The 27,688-nt window shown below is 36.0% G+C and overlaps 2 protein-coding genes and 1 non-coding gene across 3 annotated transcripts; 1 reads left to right on the forward strand and 2 right to left on the reverse strand.

The window, feature by feature from the left end:
• Nucleotides 1-7,599: 7,599 nt before the first annotated feature.
• Nucleotides 7,600-8,601, reverse strand: LOC142180141 (uncharacterized). The gene is made up of 2 exons (XM_075251070.1): nt 8,052-8,601; nt 7,600-7,934 (listed from the first exon to the last, which is right to left on the reverse strand). Exons 1-2 carry the CDS (start codon nt 8,599-8,601, stop codon nt 7,600-7,602), a joined length of 885 nt encoding a protein of 294 aa, XP_075107171.1.
• A 922-nt stretch (nt 8,602-9,523) lies between these two features.
• LOC142180552 (small nucleolar RNA R71) lies at nt 9,524-9,630 on the forward strand. Its single transcript, XR_012709169.1, has one exon. It is a non-coding gene; the product is annotated as a small nucleolar RNA R71 (small nucleolar RNA).
• A 6,633-nt stretch (nt 9,631-16,263) lies between these two features.
• Nucleotides 16,264-20,188, reverse strand: LOC107774170 (stearoyl-[acyl-carrier-protein] 9-desaturase, chloroplastic). Its single transcript, XM_016593647.2, has 3 exons — nt 19,941-20,188; nt 18,141-18,645; nt 16,264-17,227 (listed from the first exon to the last, which is right to left on the reverse strand). Exons 1-3 carry the CDS (start codon nt 20,054-20,056, stop codon nt 16,667-16,669), a joined length of 1,182 nt encoding a protein of 393 aa, XP_016449133.1. The 5' UTR covers nt 20,057-20,188; the 3' UTR covers nt 16,264-16,666.
• Nucleotides 20,189-27,688: the final 7,500 nt, after the last annotated feature.

Below are 27,688 nucleotides of genomic sequence, written 5' to 3' on the forward strand. Positions count from 1 at the left end.
CTTCAAGAGTTTTCCCTGAAAGATCAACTTCAACGGACTCGAAACTTCCAAATTGTAAGAAGGCAATGCTTGACGCGTTCTGCAACCTTGAACACTTTTTTTCCTTGAGCGCGATACTTGTATGATTTGCTTCTTGTTTTATCCATGTCTATGATGATTTTTCCTTCACTTACAAGAGCCATGATTTTCTCCTTTAGGATGAAGCATTTCTCTGTAGAGTGGCTAATGACGCGATGAAACTTGCAGTATTTCGGATCGCCAAATTTACCAATTTCCTCGAGCCTTTTTGATTTAGGGAGATCGATGACTTTCTTGGTCAGCAATTCATCGAGGATCATGGGTACATCTGAATCTGGAAATGGATAAACCTTCGCCTCCAATTCCTTTAAGGTTGGACGACGTTTCTCTTCTTTGGGATATTGACTCGAGGTCTTATCCTCCTTGACCTTTTGCTTACTCGTGACTTTCACAAAAGTTGCTGCTTTCACCGCCATAGATTCTTTAGTTTGGTTCTTTGATACAACATTTTTCTTGAACTCCTTCTGATCAGTGAATGGAGATGCCTTTCCATGGCTTGCGATGCTTAACTCCGTGTCGTGAGCTCGCGTTGCAAGTTCTTCAAAAGTTCGCGGTTTGATCCCTTGTAGGATGTACAAAAGGCCCAGTGCATTTCCTGAATGCACATCTCCACAGCAGATATTTCTGAAAGGCGATCCTTGCAGTCCAAACTTAATGCCCTCCAACGATTGATGTAATCCACCACGGGCTCGTCCTTCCTTTTCTTGGTGCATGTCAACTCTATCATGCTTACAATTCTTTGGGTACTGTAAAAACGATTCAGGAATTCCTTCTCAAGTTGCTCCCAAATATCAATGGACTCGGGGTACAAGTCAATATACCAGTCAAATGCGTTCCCTTTCAGCGAATGAACAAACTGCTTTGCCAAAAGGTCACCATGCGTTCTAGCATTGCTACAAGTCTCGACAAAGTGGGCAATATGTTGCCTTGGGTTTCCTTTGCCATCAAATTGATGTAGCTTTGGTGGTTGATAATTGGTTGGCATAGTTAGACAATCAATCCTCTCAGTATAAGGCTTAGAGTAGTACAATGAATTTTGTGATGGTCCGCCGTATTGAGCTCTGATGGTGTTTGTTATCATGTCTTGCAATTATTGGACAAATAACGCCGCAACCGATGTAGATTGTTGTTCCCTCTGAATGCTGAACTTGGCAAGCGATTCCTCAACAGCCATTTTTTGCGAGGTGAAGACAGGTGAACGAGGAGGGACGTGGCTTGACTCTCTAAGTGCATAGACCTCCTATTTGTTCATGAGTTGAGTGATTTGAAGGTCTTTGTCTTCAACAGATTTCTTCAAGACTTCTATAGTCTGTTCCATCATGGCAAACTTTTCGTCCACATTAGTTGCGTCGGTTATTAAGGCATTGACTTTCGTTGACACTAGAGAATCCACCAGATCCTCATGTTCACCAAGGTTGGAGGCTTTTTGAGAAAGTTCGTTAAATAGCAAGAATGGGGTGTTGCTCCCAAAGATTGTGGTTGTAGACGTCATGTGAGATCTGCTCTTCTTTGCCATCTCCAAGGACGCGAAGAATTCAGATTCATCCAAGCTACTAGATTTGAACTTGCTTCGAGTGATTGGGCCAACATGACTGAGCTTAACGGATGCGGCAACAGTAGTATCTTTGCATGAAACATCATACTTGCGGAATGCCATTGTAGCAGTAGATTTGAAGTTCGTAGTTTTTAACTTGCAAGAAGGAGAGATGAAGGGCAGAATGAGTCCCACTGGGCGTGCCAAAATTTGATCCCAACAAATTTTCGTAGTCCGAAAAATAAACTACAACAAAAATAATATAAAGAAAAAGAGATTTTATTGATAAATATTTGTGAGTACAATTTTATGAATTCCTTGATTCTCCTCTCTAAAATTCTCCGTGATTCGAGGGCTTGAGAAGCGTCTTTCTCGAATATAGGACGATGCATACCTCCCTGTGATGTATTTAATCGCCAAGAACGTCGAGCAACACTTTGTTGTTACGGGTTGATCTCCGGGAAGAACTGCGTTGATCACTCCTTTGTTGAAGAACTATGCACTTGATGATTGATCTCTCTGTTTGTGGATGCCTTCACCAATTGCGGAGTGTTCTTCTCCAACTCTCAATGTCCCCTGAGAGTTAGTTAACCCTCTATTTGTAGTTGTAGAGGATGGGCAGTCCAGCTACATATGAATTCTCTTATTTGATTCTGATTGGCTCATGTCATTTTAGCCACTTGGCGACCTGTGGTTGGTTCTTACTTTTTTACTTGGATTACCACATCATTTAACATGTGGCGTCATCTTTTTGGCTTTCAGTTTGACTAGATATGCCATGTCACTTGACACATGGCATGAGTCTGAGCCTTAAGATGAAATGGACCTTGGGCTTGAAAATAATAAAATGGACTAATTTAGCTTGTAAAATCCAAATTAATTATTTAACCCAATTGAATTTAATTCAAATTTTGTACGGATTAGACCCAATAAATTTTATATGTCTATAAAGTGATAAAAATAATTAATTAAAACTATTATTACAGCACAATACAAAGTATAAAAAGAAAATTTCAAGCCAAAGATGTATTAAATTGAGATATATATATATATATATATATATATCAAGCTTCATCAACTATCCCAACAAAAAAGGATTATTCCATTATGAAGTAAGAAAAAACTAATTTAGAAACAAAAAACTTATGAAGAAATATTATTCTTCTATTAGAAAGACAACTAGTAGAAAATACTAAAGACAAAAGAGAGACCGAAGAGTAGTTTTCTCTTTCCCAAGACTCTCCCTTTCACAATACAATATGAGTGCCTGTTTATAGAAAATGTATAGCAAAGGTGAGATGATGTTGTAACTTTAAGTCTTGATGTTGTGACTTCAAAACTTGATGTTGTAACTTCAACATTTGATGTTGTAACTTCAACACTTGATGTTGTGACTTCAAAGTTACATTCACTCTTGTTTACTACTACGTGCATTGCTCTTTTTCCTCCTTGTTTTGCTTGTAGTCCTCTTTCCTCAATTCATCTTTCCTCCGCAAAACTTGTTAGAAAATATAGGAGAATCGAATATATTTATTCATGTTTTATTTAAAAATTCTTATTTATACGTATGAAAATACATGAATAATTTATATTCATCAAATTCTTCCACACTTGAACTTTTATTTGTCCTCGAGGAAAAAGCATTTTTTTAACTACTCTCTTCAAAAATCATTGTTTGCCTTGTGGAGAGAAAATTTATTCAAGATAAGGATTTTCTCATTTTCCCAAACTGACTAATCTTTTTAACCTCACAAAATATTTACCTTTCTTATGATTCCTTCTTTGTTTGGCAAGAACTTGCATTTCTTCTCCCTATGACTCTTAAGAATTGATAAATTTATGGCCACCATCAATAAGAATTGTGCTTCTTTATCCATGGGCATGCTCATTATGTAAATTACCACTAATGTAGTTTAGACACTATTTTCTGTAATCTTTTAGGGCTTTTTCGATTTGTAGTGCTAAGCTTCAGGTAGGTAGAATAAAAAAAATATTTATAGTAACTCTTTTTTTCTTTTCTTTTTTTCTATTGAATCAATATATTCTGAAAATTTGAAGCAATTTCCTTCTCTTTGGTTTTTGAACAATACTTTCTGTACAATAGAGATTTTCTCTATATATGAAGAATCTATATGTATACTGCTTCTATGTCTTTTCTGTCGCCATTTTTTTCTTTCTCTTTTTTTTTATAAGCTCCATCTTTGAATTTTCAACTGAAGAGAAACAATTAGGAAGAAGTAATTACATATATATATGAGTATCTATAATTTACTGGTTTAGATTGCGGTGCGACAAGAAAGAATGGTTTACAGGCTTCAAAGTTGGGTACTAGGGATACATTTTTTTTTTGTTTTGGTTGCATTTTCAGGCTAAAAAAAAGAAATCAAAGAAAGCCTAATTCATTTTTCAAAAATTAGTGTCAACTATTATTTTTTCTTGACAAACACTCTGCAAGTTCTAGTAAAGAATTACCGAATCTTCCTGTTGATGTTCATAACTCTTCTCAATTCCAATGATTTCTTGTGTTGAAGATGCAAATCCTTGCTTTCACAAAATTAGAATAATAAACTTGGAAGTTATGTGATTCAAGAAGAAAAGAGTTAATATTTAAAAAATGAAGAGTTCTTATTTTGTGAATTTAATACCCACAATAAAATAATAATCCACGAAAGAGAATAATATATAAGTAGTACTTTATTTATGGGAATTAAAACTCTATTTTTTTGTTTTTTATAAATACATGAAGTACTAAAGAACTTTTAAATAAAAAAAATCTTTTTAGCTTTCAAATTTACAATCACAGAAGAAAGCTTGAAAGAAACTGTGACTACACATGTTCTATGTATAATAGACTGGACTAGCTTTTAGACCTTATCAGTCATGGGGTCCGGGTTTTGATATAAACCAGAAAATTTACCTGAGCCAATAATTAATTTACACAATTAGATGGTTAACCAACCAATGACTTAGGCATACCGACCACCATGGAATTACTCCTGTATAGATGGATTTGTTTTTGTAGAGGCCTTCATGGGATGTCCTGGTTGTACAATAATCTGGATATTAACCAGATCAATTGGTTAAGCATTTATTCATACAAATTATATTGGGCTTATGAAGTTCTATTACTTCACTCTCAATGGCTACGGATAAGAAAATTGTAGTTATGAGTTTAATGTCGTCAGCTCGACTTATTAACAACGGAATGTTTAGGCTATCAGGGTTACCGATGGTTGTTGCTCAAAATGTCCTCCAAAATACAACTTTAACCTGTGACTATTTACCTTAAATTTGTCTCCTCCATTGATCTGTTGAATTTCAATTACTCCATATGGAGTGACATCTGTAACATTATAAGGACCTGTCCACCTGGGTTTTAATTTTCCTGGAAATAGCCTCAGCTTGCTATTGTAAAGAAGTACTTGATCTCCAATTTTAAAACTTTTTTGTCGGATCAAATTGTCATGCTATTTTTTTGTTTTTTCCTTGAATTTCTTTGTATTTTCATATGCTTCCAACCTCAATTCTTCCAATTCATTAACCTGAAAAAATCTCTTTTTACCAGTAGAAGTTAATTCAAAGTTTAATGCTTTCAGTGCCTAAAAAGCTTTGTGTTCTAATTCAACTGGCAAATGGCAAGCCTTTCCAAAGACTAATTTATATGGGGATGTTCCAATTGGCATTTTGATCGTTTTTCGGTATACCCATAATGCATCATCTAATTTTAATGATCAGTCTTTTCTTGATGCCCATTAATTATAGGCTATCAAGAATTCTTTTTAACTCGCGGTTGGAAACTTCAACTTGCCCCTGTGTTTGAGCATGATATGGTGTTCCAGTTTTGCGAGTCATACCATATTTTGATAGCAAAGCAGAAAATTGTCTATTCATGAAATGAGTTCCTTGATCACTAATGATGACTCGAGGTGTGCCAAATCTAGTAAAAATATTTTTTCTAAGAAAACTACACACTGTATGAGCATCATTCTTCCTTGTGGGGATGGCCTCAACCCATCTTGATACATAATCTACAGCCACAAGGATATATTCAAATGAATGAGAAGAAGGAAAAGGACCCATGAAATCTATTCCCCAAACATCCAATATTTTACATACTTGTATTGATTGTAATGGCATCTCATCTCTCTTAGTGATATTACCTATTTTCTGACACCTGTCACATTGTGCGACATATCTCGGGCATCTTTGAAGAGTGTTGGCTAGAAAAATCCGGCCTCCAATACTTTAAATGTCATACGGTTTGCAGCATAATGACCTCCAATTGCTCCATCATGGCAATGACACAAAATTTTGGTCATCTGTTCTTCAGGTACACACCTCCTCATGATATTATCTGCATAAATTTTGAACAAGTAAAGTTCATTCCACAAATAATACTTAGCATCAGAAATAAACTTTTTTCTCTGCTGGTAAGAGAGATCTTGGGGTGTCCATCTTCCAACCAAGTAGTTAGCAATATCTGTAAACCAGGGTGGTTGAGCCACAACAGAGTTGACTGAAAAAATGCGTTCATCGAAAAATTCTTCTTTTATCTCGTTGAACTCAAGGGGAGGGTCTTCTAGTCTAGATAAATGGTTAGCTATGTGATTTTTTGTTCCTTTTTTTTTTTATCTTTTATCTCAATGTCAAAATTCTTGCAGAAGTAAAATCCATCTTAACAATCTAGGTCGAGCATTTTTTTTTGCTAAGAGATATTTTAAAGCTGCATGGTCAGTGAAAACAGTGACCTTCGTTCCTATCAAATAAGAACAAAATTTATCAAATGCAAATACTACTGCCACTAACTATTTTTCTATTGTGGCATAATTCATTTGAGCCTCATTTAGTGTTAACTGGCATAGTAAATAGGACGAAAAATCTTATCCTTTCTTTGGCCTAAAACAGCTTCAATTGCTGTATCACTAGCATCACACATAACCGCAAAAGGTTGACTCCAATCAGGGGACACAACTACAGGGGCAATTGATAATTTCTCCTTAAGGGTGTCAAAAGCTATCATATAATCACCTGAAAAATCAAACTTAATATCTTTCATCAAGAGGTTAGTCAGAGGTTTTGAAATCTTTGAAAAATCCTTTATGATCCGTTTATAAAAACCTGCATGACCTAGAAAGCTTCTAATGCCCTTAACAGTTGTGGGAAGGGATAATCCTGTTATAAGATTAATTTTAGCCTTATCAACTTCTATCCCATTAGCAGTGATTTTATGTCCTAAAACAATTCCCTCTGTAACCATAAAATGATATTTTTCCAAATTCAGAATCAAGTTTGTCTCTTCACATCTCTTAAGAACTAAAGTCAAGTGGTAAAGACAATCTTCAAATATTTTTTCAAAGAGAGTAAAATCATCCATAAAAATTTCAAGAAATTTTTCAGTCATATCAGAAAAAATTACTGACATGCAACGCTGAAATATAGCAGGGGCGTTGCACAGACCAAATGGCATTCTCCTATAGGCATATGTTCTATGAGGACATGTGAAAGTTGTCTTATCCTGATCTTCGAGTGCAATTGGTATTTGGTTATACCCTGAATAGCCATCAAGAAAACAGTAACAACCATATCCTGCAATTCTTTCCAACATTTGATCAATAAATGGTAAAGGAAAATGATCTTTTCTGGTAGCATCATTAAGGTGTCTATAATCAATACAGACTCTCCATCCTGTAACGGTCCTCATAGGTATGAGTTCATTATTTTCATTCTTTATAACTGTCATACCTCCTTTCTTTGGTACTACCTAAACTGGACTTACCCAAGGCTGTCTGAAATTGGATAAATAATACTTGCGGCTAGAAGCTTGACAATCTCCCTTTTCACCACTTCCTGCATTGCAGGGTTCAATCTCCTTTGGGGTTGGATTATTGGCTTGTAGCTATCCTCTATGAGGATTCTATGCGTACAAATTGCTGGACTAATCCCTTTGATATCCTCTATAGTCCACCCTAAAGCTGCTTTATGTGCTTTTAAGACTTGAATAAGTCTTTTTCTTGTTCTCCAGTCAAAGAAGATGAAATAATTACTGAAAATAATTCTTGCTCAAGATAAACATATTTTAAATGAGAAGGAAGAACTTTGAGTTCAATTTTTGGTTGAACTTCTTTTGATTGCATCTCCTTATCCTCAGAATCTCTTTCCAGTATTTCAGATTCTCTCCTAATTGTGGGATCATCATCTTGTGCGGTGCCTGATTTGGTCAAACATCTTTTCATTGAGTCAGAAATTAATTGATCATCTCTGAATTCATCTGCAAGATCACTAATCATGTTAATAGAAAAGCATGAAGATGATGCCTCATCTCCTGAAAATCTTAGTATCTTTTGCATATAAAAAATGACTCTTTCTTCATCAACTCTAAAAATTAGTTGTCCTTGATGAACATCTATGATTGCTCTTCCTGCAGCAAAAAATTATCTACCCAAAATTATTGGTTCATCACGATATTCTTTCATTTCAAGCACTATAAAATCTACAGGGAACACAAACTTATCTACTCTTACAAGCACATTTTCAATTATCCTCTTAGGTTTCTTAGTACATTGATCTGCAAACTGAAGAGAAACACCTATGCCCTTCATTTCACCAAGATTCAGTTTTCTAAAGATAGAAAATGGCATCAAATTTATTGAAACTCTAGAATCACAAAGTGCTTTTTCAAAGTATACTCCTCCCAGAGTGCATGGAATGGTAAAACTGTCAGGATCACCAAATTTTTGTGGTAGCTTATTTTGAAGTATAGCACTGCATTTTTCAGTAAGCATTACCATAGAAACTTCTTCTAATTTCCTTTTACTTGACAAAATTTCTTTTAAAAATTTAGCATATGAAGGCATTTGCAACAAAGCATAAGTAAAAGGAATATTAATATGATTTTTTTTTAAGATTTCCAAAAACTTTGCAAATTGACTATCAAGCTTTTCTTGTTTTATTTTTTGTGGAAAAAGAATTGTCACAGGTGGGGCAGCCATTTTTTCAGAAATATTTTCTTCCTTATTCTTTATTTCTCTCATTTGATGGTTCAGATAGTTTTTCAATATTCTTACACTTGTCTATATGTTGTTCTGTCTGGTTCTTTTCTTGTCTGTCTGTATAAGGTTCAATAAGTTTCTTACCTGTCCGTAAAGTGATGGCCTTAAGGTGCTCCTTTGAATTTTTTTTCTGTATTGCTTGGTAAGGGACCCTAAATCTTTTATGACACAAGAGCTGCCAATTGGCTTAACTGAATTTTCAGATTTTTGAGGGATGAATTTTGGCTTTTCATCTTTTCATCAGTGACCTTAATATACTTGTACAAAAGGTCATCAAGGCTTGGATGAGCTTGTTGGAGCCTCTGCTGATATGGTAATCCTTGTTAATAAGGTCTGTAACTCAGTTGCCCATGATTTTGACTCTGGTATCCCGACGGACCTTGTACATGTTATTTCTGGAAGCTTTGAGAGTTTTCTGCACCATTTGGGTTACTCCACTAAAATCCTGGATGCTTTTGTGCCATTAGACTCCCAAAAGGATATGACTTGTAACCGATGACATTAACATGTTCATCCGTTTGATTGGTTGCTTGACATTCATGGTTCTAGTGGTTTCCTCCGCACATGTCACAAGCCTCAGATTGGTTTGATTGTTGTGTATTTACCTGAAAAGATTCAAATTTTTGTGCCAAAGAAACAATCTGTTGCGTTAGTGTATTTAAAGCATCAACCTGATTTACCATAGCAGCCTTTTTAATGATTACACGCTCAGATGGCCATTGGATAGCATTCTCAGAAATTTCATTCAACTGCTTCCTCTGTGATTTTTCCCATTACAGAACCTCCTGCAGCTGCATCTATCACATTTCTAGCAGAGGGTTTTAACCCGTGATAGAAAATGTATAATTGCATATGTTCAGGAATGTCATGGTGTGGGCATTTTCTTAACATTGCTTTTAATCTTTTCCAAGCTTGATAAACTGACTCAGTGTTAGTCTGCAAGAAATTAGATATGTCTTGTCTTAACTTTGTTGTTTTAGCAGGGAAAAATATTTGTTTAAGAACTTCTGAGTCATCTGGTCCCATGTCGTAATGGACCCTTGAGGCAAACTTCTCAACCAAGTCTTGGCATCTCCTTTTAAAGAAAAAGGAAATAGCCTTAACTTGATAGCTTCAAGAGGTACTCCATTGTACTTAGAAGTTTCTACAAGTTCTAGAAAATTAATTAAATGACTATGCGGGTCTTTACTTGTATCACCAATGAAGATAAAAGATTGTTGAATTATCTGAATCAGGCCGGTCCTGATTTCAAAGTTGTTGGCTGCCACTGGGGCTTCCTGACACTAGATTTATAGTTGAATCAATCAGGTCTAGCATAATCCCTAAGGATTCTGTTTACTGGCCTTGGCACCACTTCATCAAATTGCTCCTCTGCTTCATGGTTTTCCATTTCTTTACAAGTTGCTCCTTGAGAAGACGATGTTTGTTCTTTCCTGCGCAATCGAAGAAATCTTTCAATTTCAAGATCGTAATTAGCCAATTCTTTTATAGAAGAGCGGGTCATAAACTACTTAAAATTTTAAAAGTAAAAAAAATTAACATTAATTTCTAGTGTAGTACTAGTAATTAATAACTAAACTAAAGTAAATTTCAAAGATAATATAGATAGTTAGTGAAGAAAAACAAATACCACAATATTGTAGATAATAATACTAGTAATTAGTCTATAATATAATAAAATAAAAATATAAAATAATGAAACTAACAAGTAAGCATCAGTAGTAATACTAACAACGAATTGAGATAGTATAATATTATTAATTATAAACAAAAGTTATACTAGTGAATAATAGTGATTAGTAAGAATAACATTGTGGAAGTACTAATAACAATAGTAATAATACAATATTACAACAACAAAAAAAACAATGATAAGAAAATAATAATGTGTAACAACAAACTATATTGAAAAATAAAAAAAAGAAGTACGTCGAAGAACTGGCAATGAGAAAAAAAAACGATACAACAGGTGACAGTACTATGAAGGAAAGGTAATGATAGTAATAATAGGAAGAAGTACTAATATGTCTTTTTTTCTTTTTAAAGTGCTATTACAAAAAGAAAGCGATAATATTAATATGACAGTAATAGTTATAGTACTACTTAGTAATTAGTGATAATAGTAACAGATAAATAACAATAATAAGGTCTCAAATTAGTAACAAAATATTTAATCTGAAGTAGATATATGACAATCCCCGGCAACGACGCCAAAAATTTGACGAGGCCAATGTGTATAGGATTTTCCTGCTCGTGCTTTGTCAAATTTTAGTATAGTTTATAATATCGTTACATAGAGATTGGAACATTTATGCTACAAACTTTTAATATTTCAACTACTATTTGAGAGAATCAATTTGATAAAAAGCGAGTGGGGTTTAAAGCTTGTTAATTACTTAAACAAAAACTAAGAACTTTCGGAAGATTTATAATTTGAAAGAGTTGGGAATCGTTGAATTCACTTGATAATATATTACAATAAAATCTCAATTTTAAATGTATTTCTCTGAGGAATAATTGCTTATTGCTAATACAATTATATTTAGCTCACTAAGAAGTAGTCAAATAATAGAACTCCGTGAGGTTATGCGATTAATTGAGTTAAAACTAGTGACAATTAGACCGAAATATTTTTCTTGCTTGAATTGTGCTAAGAGGTAGTAAAAACTTCGTGAGAATATTTTTACTAAAAAATCAATAATCTTGCCTACAACAATTCCTCCGTGAGAATTAAAACTAAGGCAAGCAAGATTACGAACTTGGAATAATAGTTTATGTCACGACCCAAAATCCCACCATAAGCGTCGTGATGGCACCTAATCTCCAAGACTAGGTAAGCCGATTTCCATTACATTTCGAAGCCATTTTTTTTATAAACGAAACCAACAACGGAAATAATTATAACAACCTCCCAAGACTGGTAGTATTGAGTCATGAACTCTAACATAATACATGAAATAATCTCAATGATCGAATACTCAATACTGTTTGATTAAAAATTAACAGTACAATGAAATGAACAAATTCCAAGGAACTGCGACGACCAAGCAGCTCTACCTTGAATCCTTGCGATCACACTCTAACTTTGTCCAGGTCCGATACCTCCAATACCTGGCTCTGCACAAAAATGTGCAAAAGTGTAGTATGAGTACACCATGGTTGGTACCCAGTAAGTATCAAGACTAACTTCAGTAGAGTAGAGACGAGGTACAGTCAAGACACTCACTAGTCAAATAACATGTACAATATAGCAGTATAAAATAGTACTGAAAAACAAGTAGAAATGATAACAACAAACTCAACTAGTGATATAACAACAAGGCAATAAGAACATCATAATTATTACTCAGGCGAATAAGAAACACAAGTAAATTCAACAAGTCAAGTCCTTCAAATATAAATCTTTCACATATTATTCTTTAAGATAAATATCTTTCGAATATACTTCTTTTGAATAATTATCTTTCAAATATAATTCTTTCCAATAAATATATTTTCAAGTAAAAGTCACCATGTGACACCTCATTTCAGAATCATAAAAATTACGGGTCTCATCCCACTTTCATATTTTTCACGGCACCTCGTGCCCATATTTCTATCACCATCACACCGACAACTCACCTGTCAATAATAAAATTATTATATTTTTCTCCGTCGCCTCATGCCCATAATATTTTCATAACTGCACGGACAACTTACGTACCAAAATATCAATGTATATAAGATCCGCATGATCAATTTATTTTCAATAAAGTAAGGTTAAAAATCTTTAAATCAAGTAAGAAATCAACAAAAAGATAATTTTATTCTAGAATTCGTTTGAGTGAGGAAAATGACATTTTCATTAAAATAAAGCATCAGCTAAACTACTGATTTGAATATAGAATTTATTAAATTAAACATACTAGAAATTTTTCTTTCATTTAAAACAACTCAATCATCAAAAACAAGTACAGCCGAAAAATACAAATCCTCAAAGTCTTGTACGAAAAAGTCAAGGTCAACACAATACATCAAGAAATATAAAACACTTAATATTAAGTGAAATAATACATCACGAAAAACACAAGAATTTAAAAATTATGAAAAAATAAAATAATCAAAGGCAAGTGCATCCATAGAAAATATTAACAAAAGGGCACTCCCGAAGTACCGCCTCGTAGTCCCAAAAGTAAATATGCAAGACAGGGAGGGGATCTCCCGGAATACCGTTCCGTAGTCCCAAAGTAAATGTGCAGGAAAATCTCCCGGAATACCATTCCGTAATCCCAAAGTAAATGTGCAGGGGAATCTCCCGGAATACCGTTCCGTAGTCCCAAAGTAAATGTGCAGGGGAATCTCCCGGAATACCGTTCTGTAGTCCCAAAGTAAATGTGCAGGAAAATCTCCCGAAATACCGTTCTGAAGTCCCAAAGTAAATGTGCAGGGAAAATCTCCCGTAATACCGTTTCGTAGTCCCAAAGTAAATATGCAGAGCAGGGGGATCTCTCGGAATACCGTTCCGTAGTCCCAAAGTAAATATGATTTCAACAACTGCACATCAAGTGCTCACATCTCACAACTTGCCACGGAAATCAACAATACATTATTTTTCACAATAAGGAGCCCATGTCTCGACTATAATGTGTACAAAATCTTAACAAAATATATTTTACATAAATTCTTGGTGGCAATCACACCAAATCTTCATATAGAAATAATTTCAACAAACAAGGATCTAGGCATGACAAATAGAGGATTTAATAAGTGCCAATAATTTTCCATTTAATACATAAGGGCATCTAAGGATTTTTAATCAATGAAATTCACACATATAAACCACGTACGTACTCGTCACCTCGCGTACATGGTTTTTAATTACACAATTAGCACATAAGACTCAATGTCTAAGGAAAATTCCCCCACTCGAGGTTAAGCAAGACACTTACCTTTTTGAAGTTAGGCCGATATTCCAAAATCGCCTTCTTGCTTAAATTGACCTCCGGACGGCTCCAATCTTTCTTGAGCCTTCCTTACATTACTACGAGGTTCCGAAAATTCTAGCAACTTCAATCTATTTAGAAGCATAACAAAAGTGAACCATAATTAGGAAAATTTTCATGGTTTCAGCTCATTTGAGCATTTTATCAAATACTAGGTGTGCAAATTTGGTTACAAGGTTCTTCTACAAGATTTCCTTCATTCCACAACCCAATATTTACTTATTTGATCTCAACAATCTTCCCACAAACCTTATTGTTACAAGCATATATACATAATACTCTTACACCTAAGAATCATACTCCCAATCACCAATCTTTTACCCCAAACTCGAAATTGAAGACTAGGGGTTGAATCTTACCTCTTTGATGAAGATCTTGTAATTAGCTTCCTTGATTGTTGAAGATTGGATGATTAGAATGTTAGGTTCCCTCCTTTTCTCTCTAAAATGCTCTTACCTCTCTCTAAAACTCTCAGAAAAATACCTCAAAATAAGCCCCAAAGCCTATTTATCAAAATGGGGCCGGGTTATGAAAATAGAAAAATTAACCCTCCGAAAGCAGGTCTGCGGTCACATAATGGATCGCAGAATGGGTATGCGGGCCGCAAAATTGATCGCAAAAATGGTGCCCAGAACTGGGCTCTTCTGGTCCATTCTGCGACCAGTTTTGCGATCGCATAATTGGTCGTAGAATTGTATTTTTCCATCCTTTGGATAACTTCTTGTAGGAATGTCCGAATGACGAACAGTTTGAAGCATTGGAAACTAGACACATAGACCTTTTTTTTAATAGGTAATACACTATATGAATCTTCATAGCAAGAGAGGTATGCTCGTTTGAATTTAGGTCTTGTACGAACTCACTTGAAACTTAGTTTATTATAAAATTTCCAACTTCAAAATTCGATGCCGAAACCTATCGAATCAAGTCCGATTGATTTCAAATTTTGCACACAAGTCATAAGTGACATAACGGACCTATTCCAATTTTCAGAATTGGATTCCGACCTCGTTATCAAAAATTCAATCTTCGATCAAACTTTCCGAAAATCGTCTATTTTTTAACTTTCGCCAAAATCCATCGAATTGTCCTACAGACTTCCAAATCCAAATCCGAACACGCACCTAAGTCCAAAATCACCATACGAAGATATTGACATCATCAAAATTCTATTCCAAGGTCGTTTGCTCAAAAGTCAACTCTTTCCATTTAAGTTTCAAAATGAGAATTTCTCTTTCAATTAAATTCTAAATCTTCCGAAAATTAAACACGACCACACCCGCGGGTCATAATACATATTATGAAGTTGTCCGGGACCTTAAGTCGTCGAATGTGGCGTAAATTCTTAAAACGACAAGTCGGGTCGTTACAGTTTACTAAAAATTACTCTCACTCTACTATTTTATTCATTGGTTATTATATATCAATTTTTGCTTCGTGAGAATTACAAAATCAATATAAAAATAACTTAGAGATAAAAATATGTAGAAGTGATAAAAATGATTAATTAAAAAATATTATTACGGCACAGTACAAAGTATAAAAAGAAAGTTTCAAGCCAAGGATGTATTAAACTGAGATAGTATTATAATATATATATATATATATATATAAAGCTTCATCAACTATCCCAACAAAAAAGGATTACTCCATTATGAAGTAAGAAAAAACTAATTTAGAAGCAAAGAACTTATGAATAAATATTATTTTTCTATTAGAAAGACAACTAGTAGAAAATACTAAAGACAAAAGAGAGACCAAAGAGTAGTTTTCTCTTTCCCAAGACTCTCCCTTTCACAATACAATATGAGTGCCTATTTATAGAAAATGTGTAGCAAAGGTGAGATGATGTTGTAACTTTAAGTATTGATGTTGTGACTTGCACGACTTGGATGTTGTAACTTTAAAGTTACATTCACTCTTGTTTACTGCATGCATTGCTCTTTTTCCTTCTTGTTTTGCTTGTAGTCCTCTTTCCTCAATTCATCTTTCCTCCGCAAAACTTGTTAGAAAATATAGGAGAATCGAATATATTTATTCATGTTTTATTTTTATATTCATGTTTTATTTAAAAATCCTTATTTATACGTATGAAAATACATGAATAATTTATATTCATCAAAATGACACCAAATAACTATTCTAAATGGTCGTTATTTAGGAATTAGCCAATACGTTCTGAATGGCTATACGTGCGCTTGCCCCATTTTTTACCACAAAATAGAAAATCAAAAAAACGTTCGTACGCTTTAAATTGTTCAAATCAATATTGAAGTGAAAAAATTAAGCCTACTATTTCTAAAAATGGGGCCCTCAAATCTGGGGGCCTAAAGCGACGCATTAGTTGCTTCCCATTTGAGCTGCTCCTGCTTACATGCTAAATAATGAGAGTAAAATAGCGTGATACATACATAAAAAACTACTAATGTCGTTCGAACTTGTGACAAGATTGGTATTTCCCTGTATACATACAACTTTGGTTTTATCAACGTAACTGGCTAGTCATTGCCATTGCCTTTCTGTACTGGATTCAAGAATATCACCTCCTCCCCCAAAAAAGGGTCGTTTCGATAATATAATAATAAATTAATTAATATTAAATAATAATTCAAAAAAAGGGTTTGTTAATAACTATTGACTGTAAACCATAGCAGTTTACATCAATCGTCTTATACATAGCACTCTTAATAGTCAAATTAGAGCAACATATAACATCAATCGTCTTATACATAGCCACTCAACATTTCATATATCCAACTCATAAAGAACTTACATGCGCTAAAAGGGGAGGTAAAACTTAAGGCTGTCCTTTTTCTTGATATTACCAAAACAATTGCTAGACAAAAACAAAATTTAAGGTATCTACAGGATTCTAGAGGAGCAATTTTAACTCCATAGCATCTTCCCTACAAAGGGATGACAAATACTTACTTGATAGATACCATACCCTGAATTTTTTTTCTACCAATTCCTATGGCGATTGGTGTTCGGAAAGTAAACATAACCCTTCAAACATATAGCATTCAGAGCTTAATCTCTCTACCAAATACCCAGCTGAAAGGAACGGGAGCCTTCTCTTTGGCCCTGGCTTGTGCCCTCTCCTCCAATTTTCTAATACGCGGAGCCAGTCCACATACATAATCTTGCGCTTTGCGTCCTTCGCCAGAAAGACCAGTCAATTTCTCCATTTCCCATCTTCCCACCAGAAATTCAAGAATGTCTGCATAATCCTTTGCAGTGTATACGCCGAGGCGTTGAGCTACAGCAGAGAAGTGTTCGAAGAGGTTGTCATCCCTGCCATCATACATCAGATGAGCTGGCATCGAGATTTTTTTCCTCATCATGTCAGCAACAGCCAGTACAGTGCCATCTGGATCGACTTCAAACAGCTTCTCCACAATCTTGGTATATGCAGTTTCATGGCGCTTCTCATCTGCAGCAATTATACCACATACCTGTGCTAGTTTCAAGTCCCCATGCTCCTTAGCATGCCTAGCTGTATTTCCGTGAGAAATGAAGGTAGCTCTCTCTTGGAAGGAAGTGTAGATAAAACCCAAATACGGGTTGTTTTCCGTGCGAGGATCCTAAAAGTATAGAAAACCATCAAATATTTGCATGAAAAAAAATCAACTTAAACAAACTGCAAATCAAGAGATAAAGTCTTAACCAACATGTTAGTCATGAACCTCAAATCTCTAATGCAATATTTAGCCAAGATGAAATCAGATTAATCAAAGCAGAATGTTAATGCCACTGACAAGCAAGTCGTCTTTACACTTACTCATACAAACAACAGACAAGGCCATACAATTGGTCAGAAAGGCAAAAATAGAGCTGATATCAGGATGCAGACAAATCGCTTCTTCAAGATCTATCGTTTCTCAGTACTTAAGTCCGTATTGAGTAATAAATTAATCATCTCTGTAGTCACAAGTCTTTTAGGTGGCCAAATGGATAAGAAAAGGGAAGTGAATACAGTACTCTTCTTGAGTAAGAAAATCAGAAAAGAAACTACTACCTAAGACAGAAACCACATTCATATGCATAACGAGAAAGCACTCTCATGAGCCATGAACCGTAACAGATTCAGGCCATTTAAATTCTGAATCTATACACAAGAGAATATGAAGGAAAAAAGACTTTGTAATTTGAGAGGAAAAAGCATAATGGAGCATGCCAAATGTACTATCAGAACCTTTACTCAGTATATATATGTCAACTAGTTCTCCAATATGAACTTAAATATCAAAGGAACTAAACCACAACTAATTCTCCGATATGAATACTTTTACCAAATCTGAGAATTTTTGTCAGCGTGAGATTTGGAGGCTCATACAGACAGACAGATACCACACATACTCTTAAAGAAATCTGCTATTACATCAGTCTAATGATTAAATACTATGCCATAGAAATTTGAATAAAATTTGCCAATGAATCTCCAAGATGATTTCAAAGCTTAATAGCAACTGCAGAAAAAAGGAGAAGCAAACTCACCATCCCTGAGCCAATGAGGTACTGAATTGTCTTTTCAATTTGCCTCATATCAACTCTTCCAGAAAGATACAGATACTTGTTGAGAAGGTCACCGTGCCTATTTTCCTCGGCAGTCCATGCCCTAGTCCAAATAGCCCAAGGAGTAAGGCTGGCACCAGTTTCATCACGAACGCCATCTAAGGTGTTAAGCATCGTCTGATAAGTTGGAAGAGCCTCCTCTGTGATCATATCTCCAACTAATACAACAAAGTAGTCATCAGGAATTTCCTTGCATCTCTCCCTCAGTTCCTTGACCTGCTCCTCAAATCCTTCCGATGCAGGATCCGGAAGAAAGTCACTGGCCTGCCAACACTTCTCGACAGGCTTTAGGTGCACCAAGATATTATTCTCAGCCCAATCTTGCAAGGAATCAAAGATTTCACGCTTCTCTGGCGGCATGGAATGGGTAACTTGAACATGCACCTCACGTGGAGGACTGAATGGCTTCTTCACACTTCCACCTTCCCTACAATTAGCAGAAGCAAAATTAGAATTACAATTTATGCATTTTTTTTTTGAAGAGATGATGAGCTACAACGGTAAATTCACAGTCTCAGCTTAGTTTAAGGCAAACAATTATTTGGTCCTCAAGAAGAAAAACACTGGTCAGAAACAACACAATGGATGAAGCCAATCACATGACAATTCCCCCTTATTTTTCTCCTTTAGAAAACAATTCCCCTTTACTTTGCCACTCACCCTTTTACTATTGTTTGTCAAGTGGTTATTTCCCTAAAGCAGGTCCGGACTCCGGAGGTGTGATCAAACACTCATCTATGAAAGAAAAACTCTACCCAATTCAATCACATGAAGAAAAACGGCACAGAGAAATCTGTCCAACCTATTTGTAATGTGCATTGACAGAACCAGTTATTATTCTAACAGTTAATCAGTACAATGATAATCTTCTAACCAATGCATGCAGGGGCGGATTTAGAGGGGCGGAAGGGGGTTCACCCTTCGCCGGAAAATTACACGGTACATATAAGGTAAAATTCATTTTGTGCCTCTATATATTATATTTTGAATCCCCTTGACACAGCCCAAAAGCATAGCTCAATGGCCAAGGGGCTTCAAAACTTTTGTGAGGTTGCTGGTTCAATTCCCACTGGCCACAGTTTCTTTTAATTTTTTAACTTTTTCTTTTTTGAACCCCTTAGCGAAAATCAAGCCTCCGCCATGCAATATCAATTTAAATCACAGCAGGAAAAAAAGCAATATGACCTTAATAATGACTAAGCTAGTGGAAAATAAAAGATTAGCAGAAAACAATCAGTAAAGGCATTTCAAGAAAACATAAAATAGAAAATTCAAGCAAATGCAGATGCATTAATCAAACTTGCATCACATTTTGTCTTTTCTTTTTCCCCCTTTTTTTATGAGGGTTATCTGGGCTAGCTTTTGAACGCCTCAACCAATCCACCGGACAAATACATGTGCAAATGAGCTCACACTAAGTGCTGTAGCGAAGAAAATCTTTATTCAATCTTGAATAAAAAAAGACAAAATACACCGAACATATATAAATAAATGTACAAATAGAAATGAACACAGACTGCAAGATACAACCATGCATTATAGCAACGAGTACAATCAATCACATTTACAAACTTAAATAATTGTGATCAGACCATACAAACAAACATCCAATATTTCAGCTAAAAAAATAAAATAGGGATCAAAGAAACCATATTTGTGGGATTACCCATTCCATAAAATTGAAGGAAAAAAGAAGAAGAACAAAGACAAAATGAAACTCACACAGACGGGGGACGAAGTGTTGAAGCCATGAAAACTCTATGAGATCTGAGTGGAGAACAAGGAAACGTTGTCGTTTTAATGGATTGAAACGTCGTCGGATTGAGTTTCAGAGCCATTTTTCCGATGGCTTTTTCAGAGTACCTCGTTCGGTCCGCCTAAGGTAAAAGTTAAAGAAAGCAGAAAGAGAAATGAAAGGTGGAGAGAGACAGATGCACCAAAATATAAGGCAAATCGTGAAGAAGAGGACAAAGGGCAAGTGAAAAAATTAAAATTAATAACGTTTTGCGGTTAAATAATGCCCTTAGTATTTTGAGTATATTACATGTAATACCACTGTCGTCTCTGGCTGTATTACGTGTGACGCTTCGTTGCGTTTGCGTTTGAAATTTGTTTTCTTTTTCCGCTTTATTTGTCGGGTAAACAATAATTTTCTCAACAAGAAAAAAAAGTGATTTTCTCCGTCTAACGTTGTGGAGAAAATGAGGAAAATAGTCTCTTATGTTTCTGGTTAATTTTTTTTATTTATCATTTCAATTAAATCTAATAATCTAATAACTAGTGTTTGTTAATTTGACAAATAAAAAATATTCACTTTTGACAAACTTAAAAGACCAGGACCATTGGACTATCGCAGCAATGGACCAGCCACCAGTCAAGCATAAATATTGTGAAGCGCTCACGTTCTAACAAATTATGCACTGGAAGGATATGCTGAACGTGAAGATATATTTTGGAGCACAATGCCTTTATTTGCTCACTTTACTTATCACAAAAACTTGTTTGGAATTGAATCGTTAAGATCTGTTCCATGTTATAATCACTCTTTAATTTACTGTTTTAATACATCTTGCCGTTCTAGCCAAAAAAAAAGACCAAGACCATTCAGTAGTATATTTAGGCCATCTCCAACGCTGCTCCATTTTGCCAAAATGCAGTCAGTTTTTGGAGAAATTTGGCTCCAATGCTCCCCATTTTTGGCTGCAAAATGGGGGATGAATAGTGTTACTCCAAATTTGGAGTGATACTATTCATCTCATCCATTACCATTCTCTATTATTTTATTATTATTTTTATTATTTAACTCGTTTAATTTATCTCTTTATATATACTTAATTATGTTTATGTAATATCGTTATAATATTAATTTTACATCTTAACTTTGGCGTATAATTTTGATAAATTAATTTTCGTGCATTTATTATTTTTATGTAAAATTATAAGTTAATTTTATTATAAGTTATAATTGTACAAAAAATATATAATCATCTCAAAAAATGAATGGTGCAAATATAAAATATTAGATGTTGCTAAAATTGAAAAGTAAAAATTTAAAATACATTAAAATTAAAAACAATAATAAAATGACAGTAGATGAAAATCATCGATTTAAAATGAGCGTGATCTTAATGCACCAATTCAAGATGATTGGGAATGTCCACCTCCAACGGTAAAAATGGTAGTAGATGAAAATCATTGATTTGAACAATTTTTAGCTCGACACATTGACACAAAAAAAATTAAGGACAAAGATGCTCATTTTGCAATCATTTATGGGAGTATACTAGAGGTGAAAGTTGATTATTTATGTAATATTTAATTTAAATTTTACCATAATCTAATATGTATTTAATTATCTTGTATCTCAATGATTTCACTTTTATTTGAATTATCCGTTAATATATATAATGTATAATATTTGCTTACAAATTATATTATTTAAAAATTTATGGTATAAAATAATTTTATATTAAATGGTTATACAAGGAAAGAATATAAATTATATGTGATGAATATGTAAAAAGAAAAAAAAGATAGAATTTTTTTAATAGAAATAAGAAAATAAAATTTAAATAAAAGATAATAATATAATATTGAAGAGAGAAAAGAATATAAAATAGAATATTTTTTTTTGGAGTAAAAAATGGAGTAATGATTGAAGTAACTTTACTTCATTTTGGAGGAGAAAATGGAGGCAAGGATTGGAGATGCCTTAAGGGACTATTTTAAACATATCTCCAAACATAAGAAACCAATTTTTTTTCCTCTAACATTATGTTAAAAATCAAATTATCTTTAACATTAGAATGGGTAATTGAGCGGTAATTTTAAAAAGAAATATTGTTCAAGGGAGGAAGCTCAAATAGATCTAATAAAAATGATATATGCTTCCCGTTGAAAGGCGTTATCACAAAACAGATGGCGGCAACCAAATGCATTCTTATATATGCTTATTATCATGAGTACGACGATAGCAGAGTGATGGAGTGAGGTTCGATTTATTTATTTTTACGAGCTTAAATGATGATGTAGTTGCACATAATGAATCTCAAAAATTGACACGTGAATTGTGGTAATAGACTAGGTGGAACTTGATTCGAGGGGAAGATCTATGGATCAAACTTGTGTCACTTTCTTACGCCAGGAGAAAGGGAGATCAAAGAAGTATGGGGCCGATACACGAAGGATCAAATCATAGAGATAGCGGATTTTAAGAGGCGGAAGAAAAGGAACCTCGGCGACCCAGAGTACTTCGCGCCACAACCACATCCTTTTTATATGTTCTACAGACCGATCCCTGCTGCTTCATCTAGGTATTGGGCTATGTAGAACTTAGTCTGATGGGGGAATCGTTGGTTGTGCGAATAAAATCCCGCATTAATATCTGAAAAATTTGGGAGCCTACAAATAAGATATAGGAATCTCTTAATGGTGTGCGACCTTTTGAAAAAAAACATGCAGAATCAACGCAAAACGAACAATATCACATACTGTTAAGAGGGAAGATTGACAGGAATAGCCCCGCAAGGGACTAGTCTTAGCCGAATGTCCCCAAAATTAGTGTTATTTTAAAAGTAGCCCCAGACCCGCACATAGCTCTCCAGGGGTTTCTCTACCGGATTGAATTGTTTATTAAAGTGTACCAGATCATCATACTTTTGCTCTTCAAGATTTCTCTATCGGGTTGGTAGAGTTGATGTTATTATTATTCTACCTATCTGTTAAGTTGTTCATCGAAATCTACCTGATTGTTATAACGTTGCTTTTCAAGAATTTCTCTACTGAATTGATAGAATTGATGTTATATTTACTCTACTTATGAGTTAAATTATTTATCGAAGTCTACCCGATTGGCACAAGAGAATACCTGTTATCTTAGAAAAATCAAATAAGTAGCAATCCCTATAATTAACATCCTAGTCAACAACTCCGATCTTCCCAATTTATTGTTCTTCCTCGCAATTAACATCGACTTGTAAGTTGTAACTTTGGTGACATTTAATTGCAGCTTAAATGTGTATCTTGACAATAAATTTCTAACAAATATTGTTTTCATATGTCACATACCTAATAAGCCTGTGGTTCATGGTATCAGGTACCTTTTTTTTAATGGTATTATGTGTAAAGAGAGAAGCATATGGTTTGATGTCTAATATACTCTTTAGATCTTAAAATAAACAAACTATAAGGCCGTTTGGATTAGCCAATTAAAAGTAGATGATAAATCTTAAGTGCTGGAAAATATTTTGAGATGCTAAAATTCATTTTACAAAAAATAATTATGTGTATGGATATAAGTGTTGAAATTGATAATAAGCAGTAGTGTACTTGTTAAAAAATGCTATAAATATTTTTTCTATTAAAATGATTAATATGTCGTTGAAACTATTTGTATACGGGCGAAATCAAGCTCATGGTACATCCTATCCTTCGACAAGATAAGCCAGGCTCGAGATATGGCAATAAGGGACCGAAATCGAGCCAAAGTCTCATCGAGCTAGAACCCGGGGCATGACGTCTGCCTTCGAGAATATCGAGGCCATGATTCCGGAATCGGTCCTAGCCTCGAACGACTTCGAAAAATATTGTCAGACAATCCAGCATAGCCAACAGAAGGCCGAAATATCCGTGACTGGCCGAATGTTACGGCGGGAATCTCGGAACGCATTGATAAGGAACCGACAATCAGTGAATCAGAAGATTATTTACCTTTTATAGAGTTGTATCTAAAATAGGACTCCCCTACTATATAAAATGGGGTCTAATAATTCATTTGAGGTATTGTAACACACACTCAAAAGCAATACATTATTATTTTCTCCGTCTTTAAGCTCTTGTTCTTTTTCATCCATACCGGTCTTGGTGAGCTCGGTTCGAGAGTGGCTATTTCACTAAGGCTGAAACTATCCAACTCGTGTGGTTTGAATTTATTTTGTCTTTGTTTATTCAATAGCAACTTAATTTATTGCTTTGTATCAAGTTAATCCGCGTATCCTTAAAATCACTTATAAATTTAATTGTTATCCGATTCTGAGGGTAAACAGTTTGGCGCCCACCGTGGAGCTAAGGATAATAGCGGCAATTTGATACAAATTCCTGTAACACACCCTATTTTACACTTATTCTTTGAAGTGTCTTTGATTACATATTAAAATCTAAATGTCAAACCCCCAGTCTGCCCCTCTAAACATGAATGCGGAGTCCAGCCACCTTGGTGAGAACAACAATGTAGCACCCGGTAACGAGGTGCCCCCAGTCGATCTCGGCGGAGTTTCGGTCGCGGACCCTATCGACTCCAGTTCGCATGCGGCCATTAACACAAATTTGCCTACCAAATCCAGAGAACATCGTGCGTAGGGTAGTCTGATCAATTGCCCAGAATACGCACAACGGTGAAAACGACGGGATCAATTTGCGGGTAATCTTCGAAATGTTACAGGCTCAACAGGCAGCGATAGCTCAGTTACAGAATCAAAGCCGAGCGCCGAGCAGGGTTGAGCCCGAGCCATCCCGGGAAGTCACCCGCATAAATGAACCGATCACGGAGAGGCCGAATGAAAATGAATCGAGGGCTAAGCTCGAGATCATAAAAATACTCGAGGAATTAACGAAACAGATAGAATCAGTGGAGAAGAAAATCGAAGCCAATGACAAAAAGGTGAAAACCTAAAATTCCAGGGTCGACCAAATCCCAGGAGCACCTCCGATATTAAATGGCATGGATTCCAAGAAGTTTGTTCAAAAACCTTTTCCTCCGAGCGCAACACCGAAGCCGATCCCAAAGAAGTTCCGCATGCCCGAGATTCCTAAGTACAACGGAACGACCGACCCAAATGAGCATGTGACCTCCTACACATACGCCATCAAAGGGAACGACTTGGAGGATGACGAGATCGAGTCTATGCTGCAGAAAAAGTTCGGGGAAACTCTGTCCAAGGGAGCTATGATATGGTATCACAATCTACCTCCTAATTCTATTGACTCGTTTGATATGCTTGCAGATTCCTTCATAAAAGTACATGTCGGGGCAATCAAGGTCGAGACCAGGAAGTCAGACCTTTTCAAAGTGAAGTAGAGGGATAATGAGATGCTCAGGGAATTCGTGTCCCGATTTCAAATGGAACGGATGGACTTGCCTCCAGCCGTGCACGATTGGGCCGTTCAAGCCTTTACCCGGGGACTCAATGCTCGAAGCTCGTTGGCTTCACAGTAGTTGAAACAATATTTGGTAGAGTACCCGGCTGTCACTTGGGTCGACGTGCATAATCGGTATCAATAAAAAATCAGGGTCGAAGACGATCAACTCGAAGGGCCTTCTAGGTCCGTTTATCCCGTCAAAACAGTTGACAGAGTCAGGAGAGATATTGATCGTGAACCAAGGTCTTACATGGAACGGTATCAGCCGTACAATGGAGACCGAAGAGGTAGTGGATCTGGGCAAAACCCCATGAAAAGTGAAAGAAGAAGCGATCGAGGTCAAAACAACTGGGGACTCATGAGAAAAAATAGTTTTGACAGGCCCATCGGGCCGAAGGAAGCACCAAGACTATCAGAGTACAAATTTAACGTCGATGCCGCCAGCATCGTATCATTCATTGGACGTATCAAAGACACCAAATGGCCTCGACCTCTACAGTCCGATCCAGCTCAAAGGGATCCGAACCTAATGTGCAAATATCATGGCACTCACGGTCATAGAACAAAAGATTGCCAACAATTAAGAGAGAAAGTAGCACAGTTATTCAATAACGGGCATCTCCGAGAGTTCCCGAGTGATCGAGCCAAGAACCACTTTAGGAACAGAGATTCTGGTAAACAGATCAAGCTGGAGGAACCTTATCTTGTCATTAACATGATCATCAGTGGGGTCGATGTTCCCCAGGGGCCGATGCTAAAGCGCACCAAAGAATCTATCACAAGGTAAAATTGGACTCGGGATTACTTTCCGGAGGGAACCTTGTATTTCAACGACGAAGACGCTGATGGGATCATGCAGCCCCACAACGGTGCACTGGTAATATCTACACTCATAAATAAATCTCAAGTTAAGCATGTGTTAATTGATCCAGGTAGCTCAGCCAAGATCATCAGATCGAGAGTCGTGGAACATCTCGGCCTGCCTGCAAGATCAGATGCTTGCGGTCTGAGTCCTAAACGGGTTCAACATGGCATGTGAGACCACTAAAGGGGAGATACCGTTACCGGTGAGCATCGTCGGGACCGTTCAGGAAACAAATTTCTATGTGATCGAAGGGGACATGAGGTACAATGCTCTATTCGGAAGACCATATATTCACAACATGAGGGAGGTACCCTCGACTTTGCACCAGGTGTTGAAGTTCCCAATACCGGGAGGAATAAAAACAGTTTACGGAGTACAACCGGCCGCCAAAGAGATGTTCGCGGTCGACGAGGTGGTCCCGATATCAACACTTTCGACACCGAAGGAGCTGGGCCGGGTCACCAAGGGAGAAACTAAATAGCAAATATTGGCACCGACTCCGTCCCAACCAGAGAAGTAGGAGATGGGTGAGGACGACGATTACGGGGTTTCCAGGTCTTTCGTAGCCCCCGATGATTCCGACGCTACCAAATCAATCGTCGAGGAACTGGAGCAAGTCGTACTGATCGAACACTTGCCCGATCGAAAGGTATACCTGGGCACGAGGTTGAATCCCGAGCTCAGGAAAAAAACTCATTCAATTTCCTATAGCTAACGAAGATTGTTTTGCTCGGTCCCACGCTAATATGACAGGGATTCCGCCGGAAATAACCACTCACAGGCTAAGCATGGACCCGAAGTTCCACCAAGTCAAGAAGAAGAGGAAACCCCAATCCGAGGTCAAACATGCTTTTATCAAGGACGGGGTATCTAAACTCCTTAAAATAGGGTCCATCCGGGAGGTTAAATACCCGGTCTGGTTAGCAAACATAGTAGTAATCTCCAAAAAGGGGAACAAATTAAGAATGTGTGTGGATTATAAAGATTTGAATAAAGCATGTCCCAAGGACTCTTTCCCTTTGCCTAACATCGATCGCATGATCGATGCAACGACCATCCACGAGACCCTCAGTTTTCTCGATGCTTATTCCGGGTACAACCAAATTCGGATGGACCCAGGTGATCAGGAAAAAACTTCCTTCATCACCAAGTATGGCATATACTGCTATAATATGATGTCGTTCGGACTAAAAAATGCCAGCGCCACTTACCAACGCCTAGTAAATCGGATGTTCGAAGAACAAAAAGGAAAATCAATGGAGGTTTACATTGACGACATGTTGGTTAAGTCCCTGCGAGCAGAGAACAATTTGAAACATTTGCAGGAAACCTTTAGCATATTGAAGAAATACAATATAAAGCTGAACCTAGAGAAATGTGCATTCGGAGTTGGGTCCAGTAAATTCCTCGAATTCATGGTATCCAACCGGGGAATCGAGATCAACCCCGATAAGATCAAAGCCATCGA

The sequence above is a fragment of the Nicotiana tabacum genome, chromosome 4 (assembly GCF_000715075.1).
Source record: "Nicotiana tabacum cultivar K326 chromosome 4, ASM71507v2, whole genome shotgun sequence".
NCBI classification, from domain to species: domain Eukaryota; kingdom Viridiplantae; phylum Streptophyta; class Magnoliopsida; order Solanales; family Solanaceae; genus Nicotiana; species Nicotiana tabacum.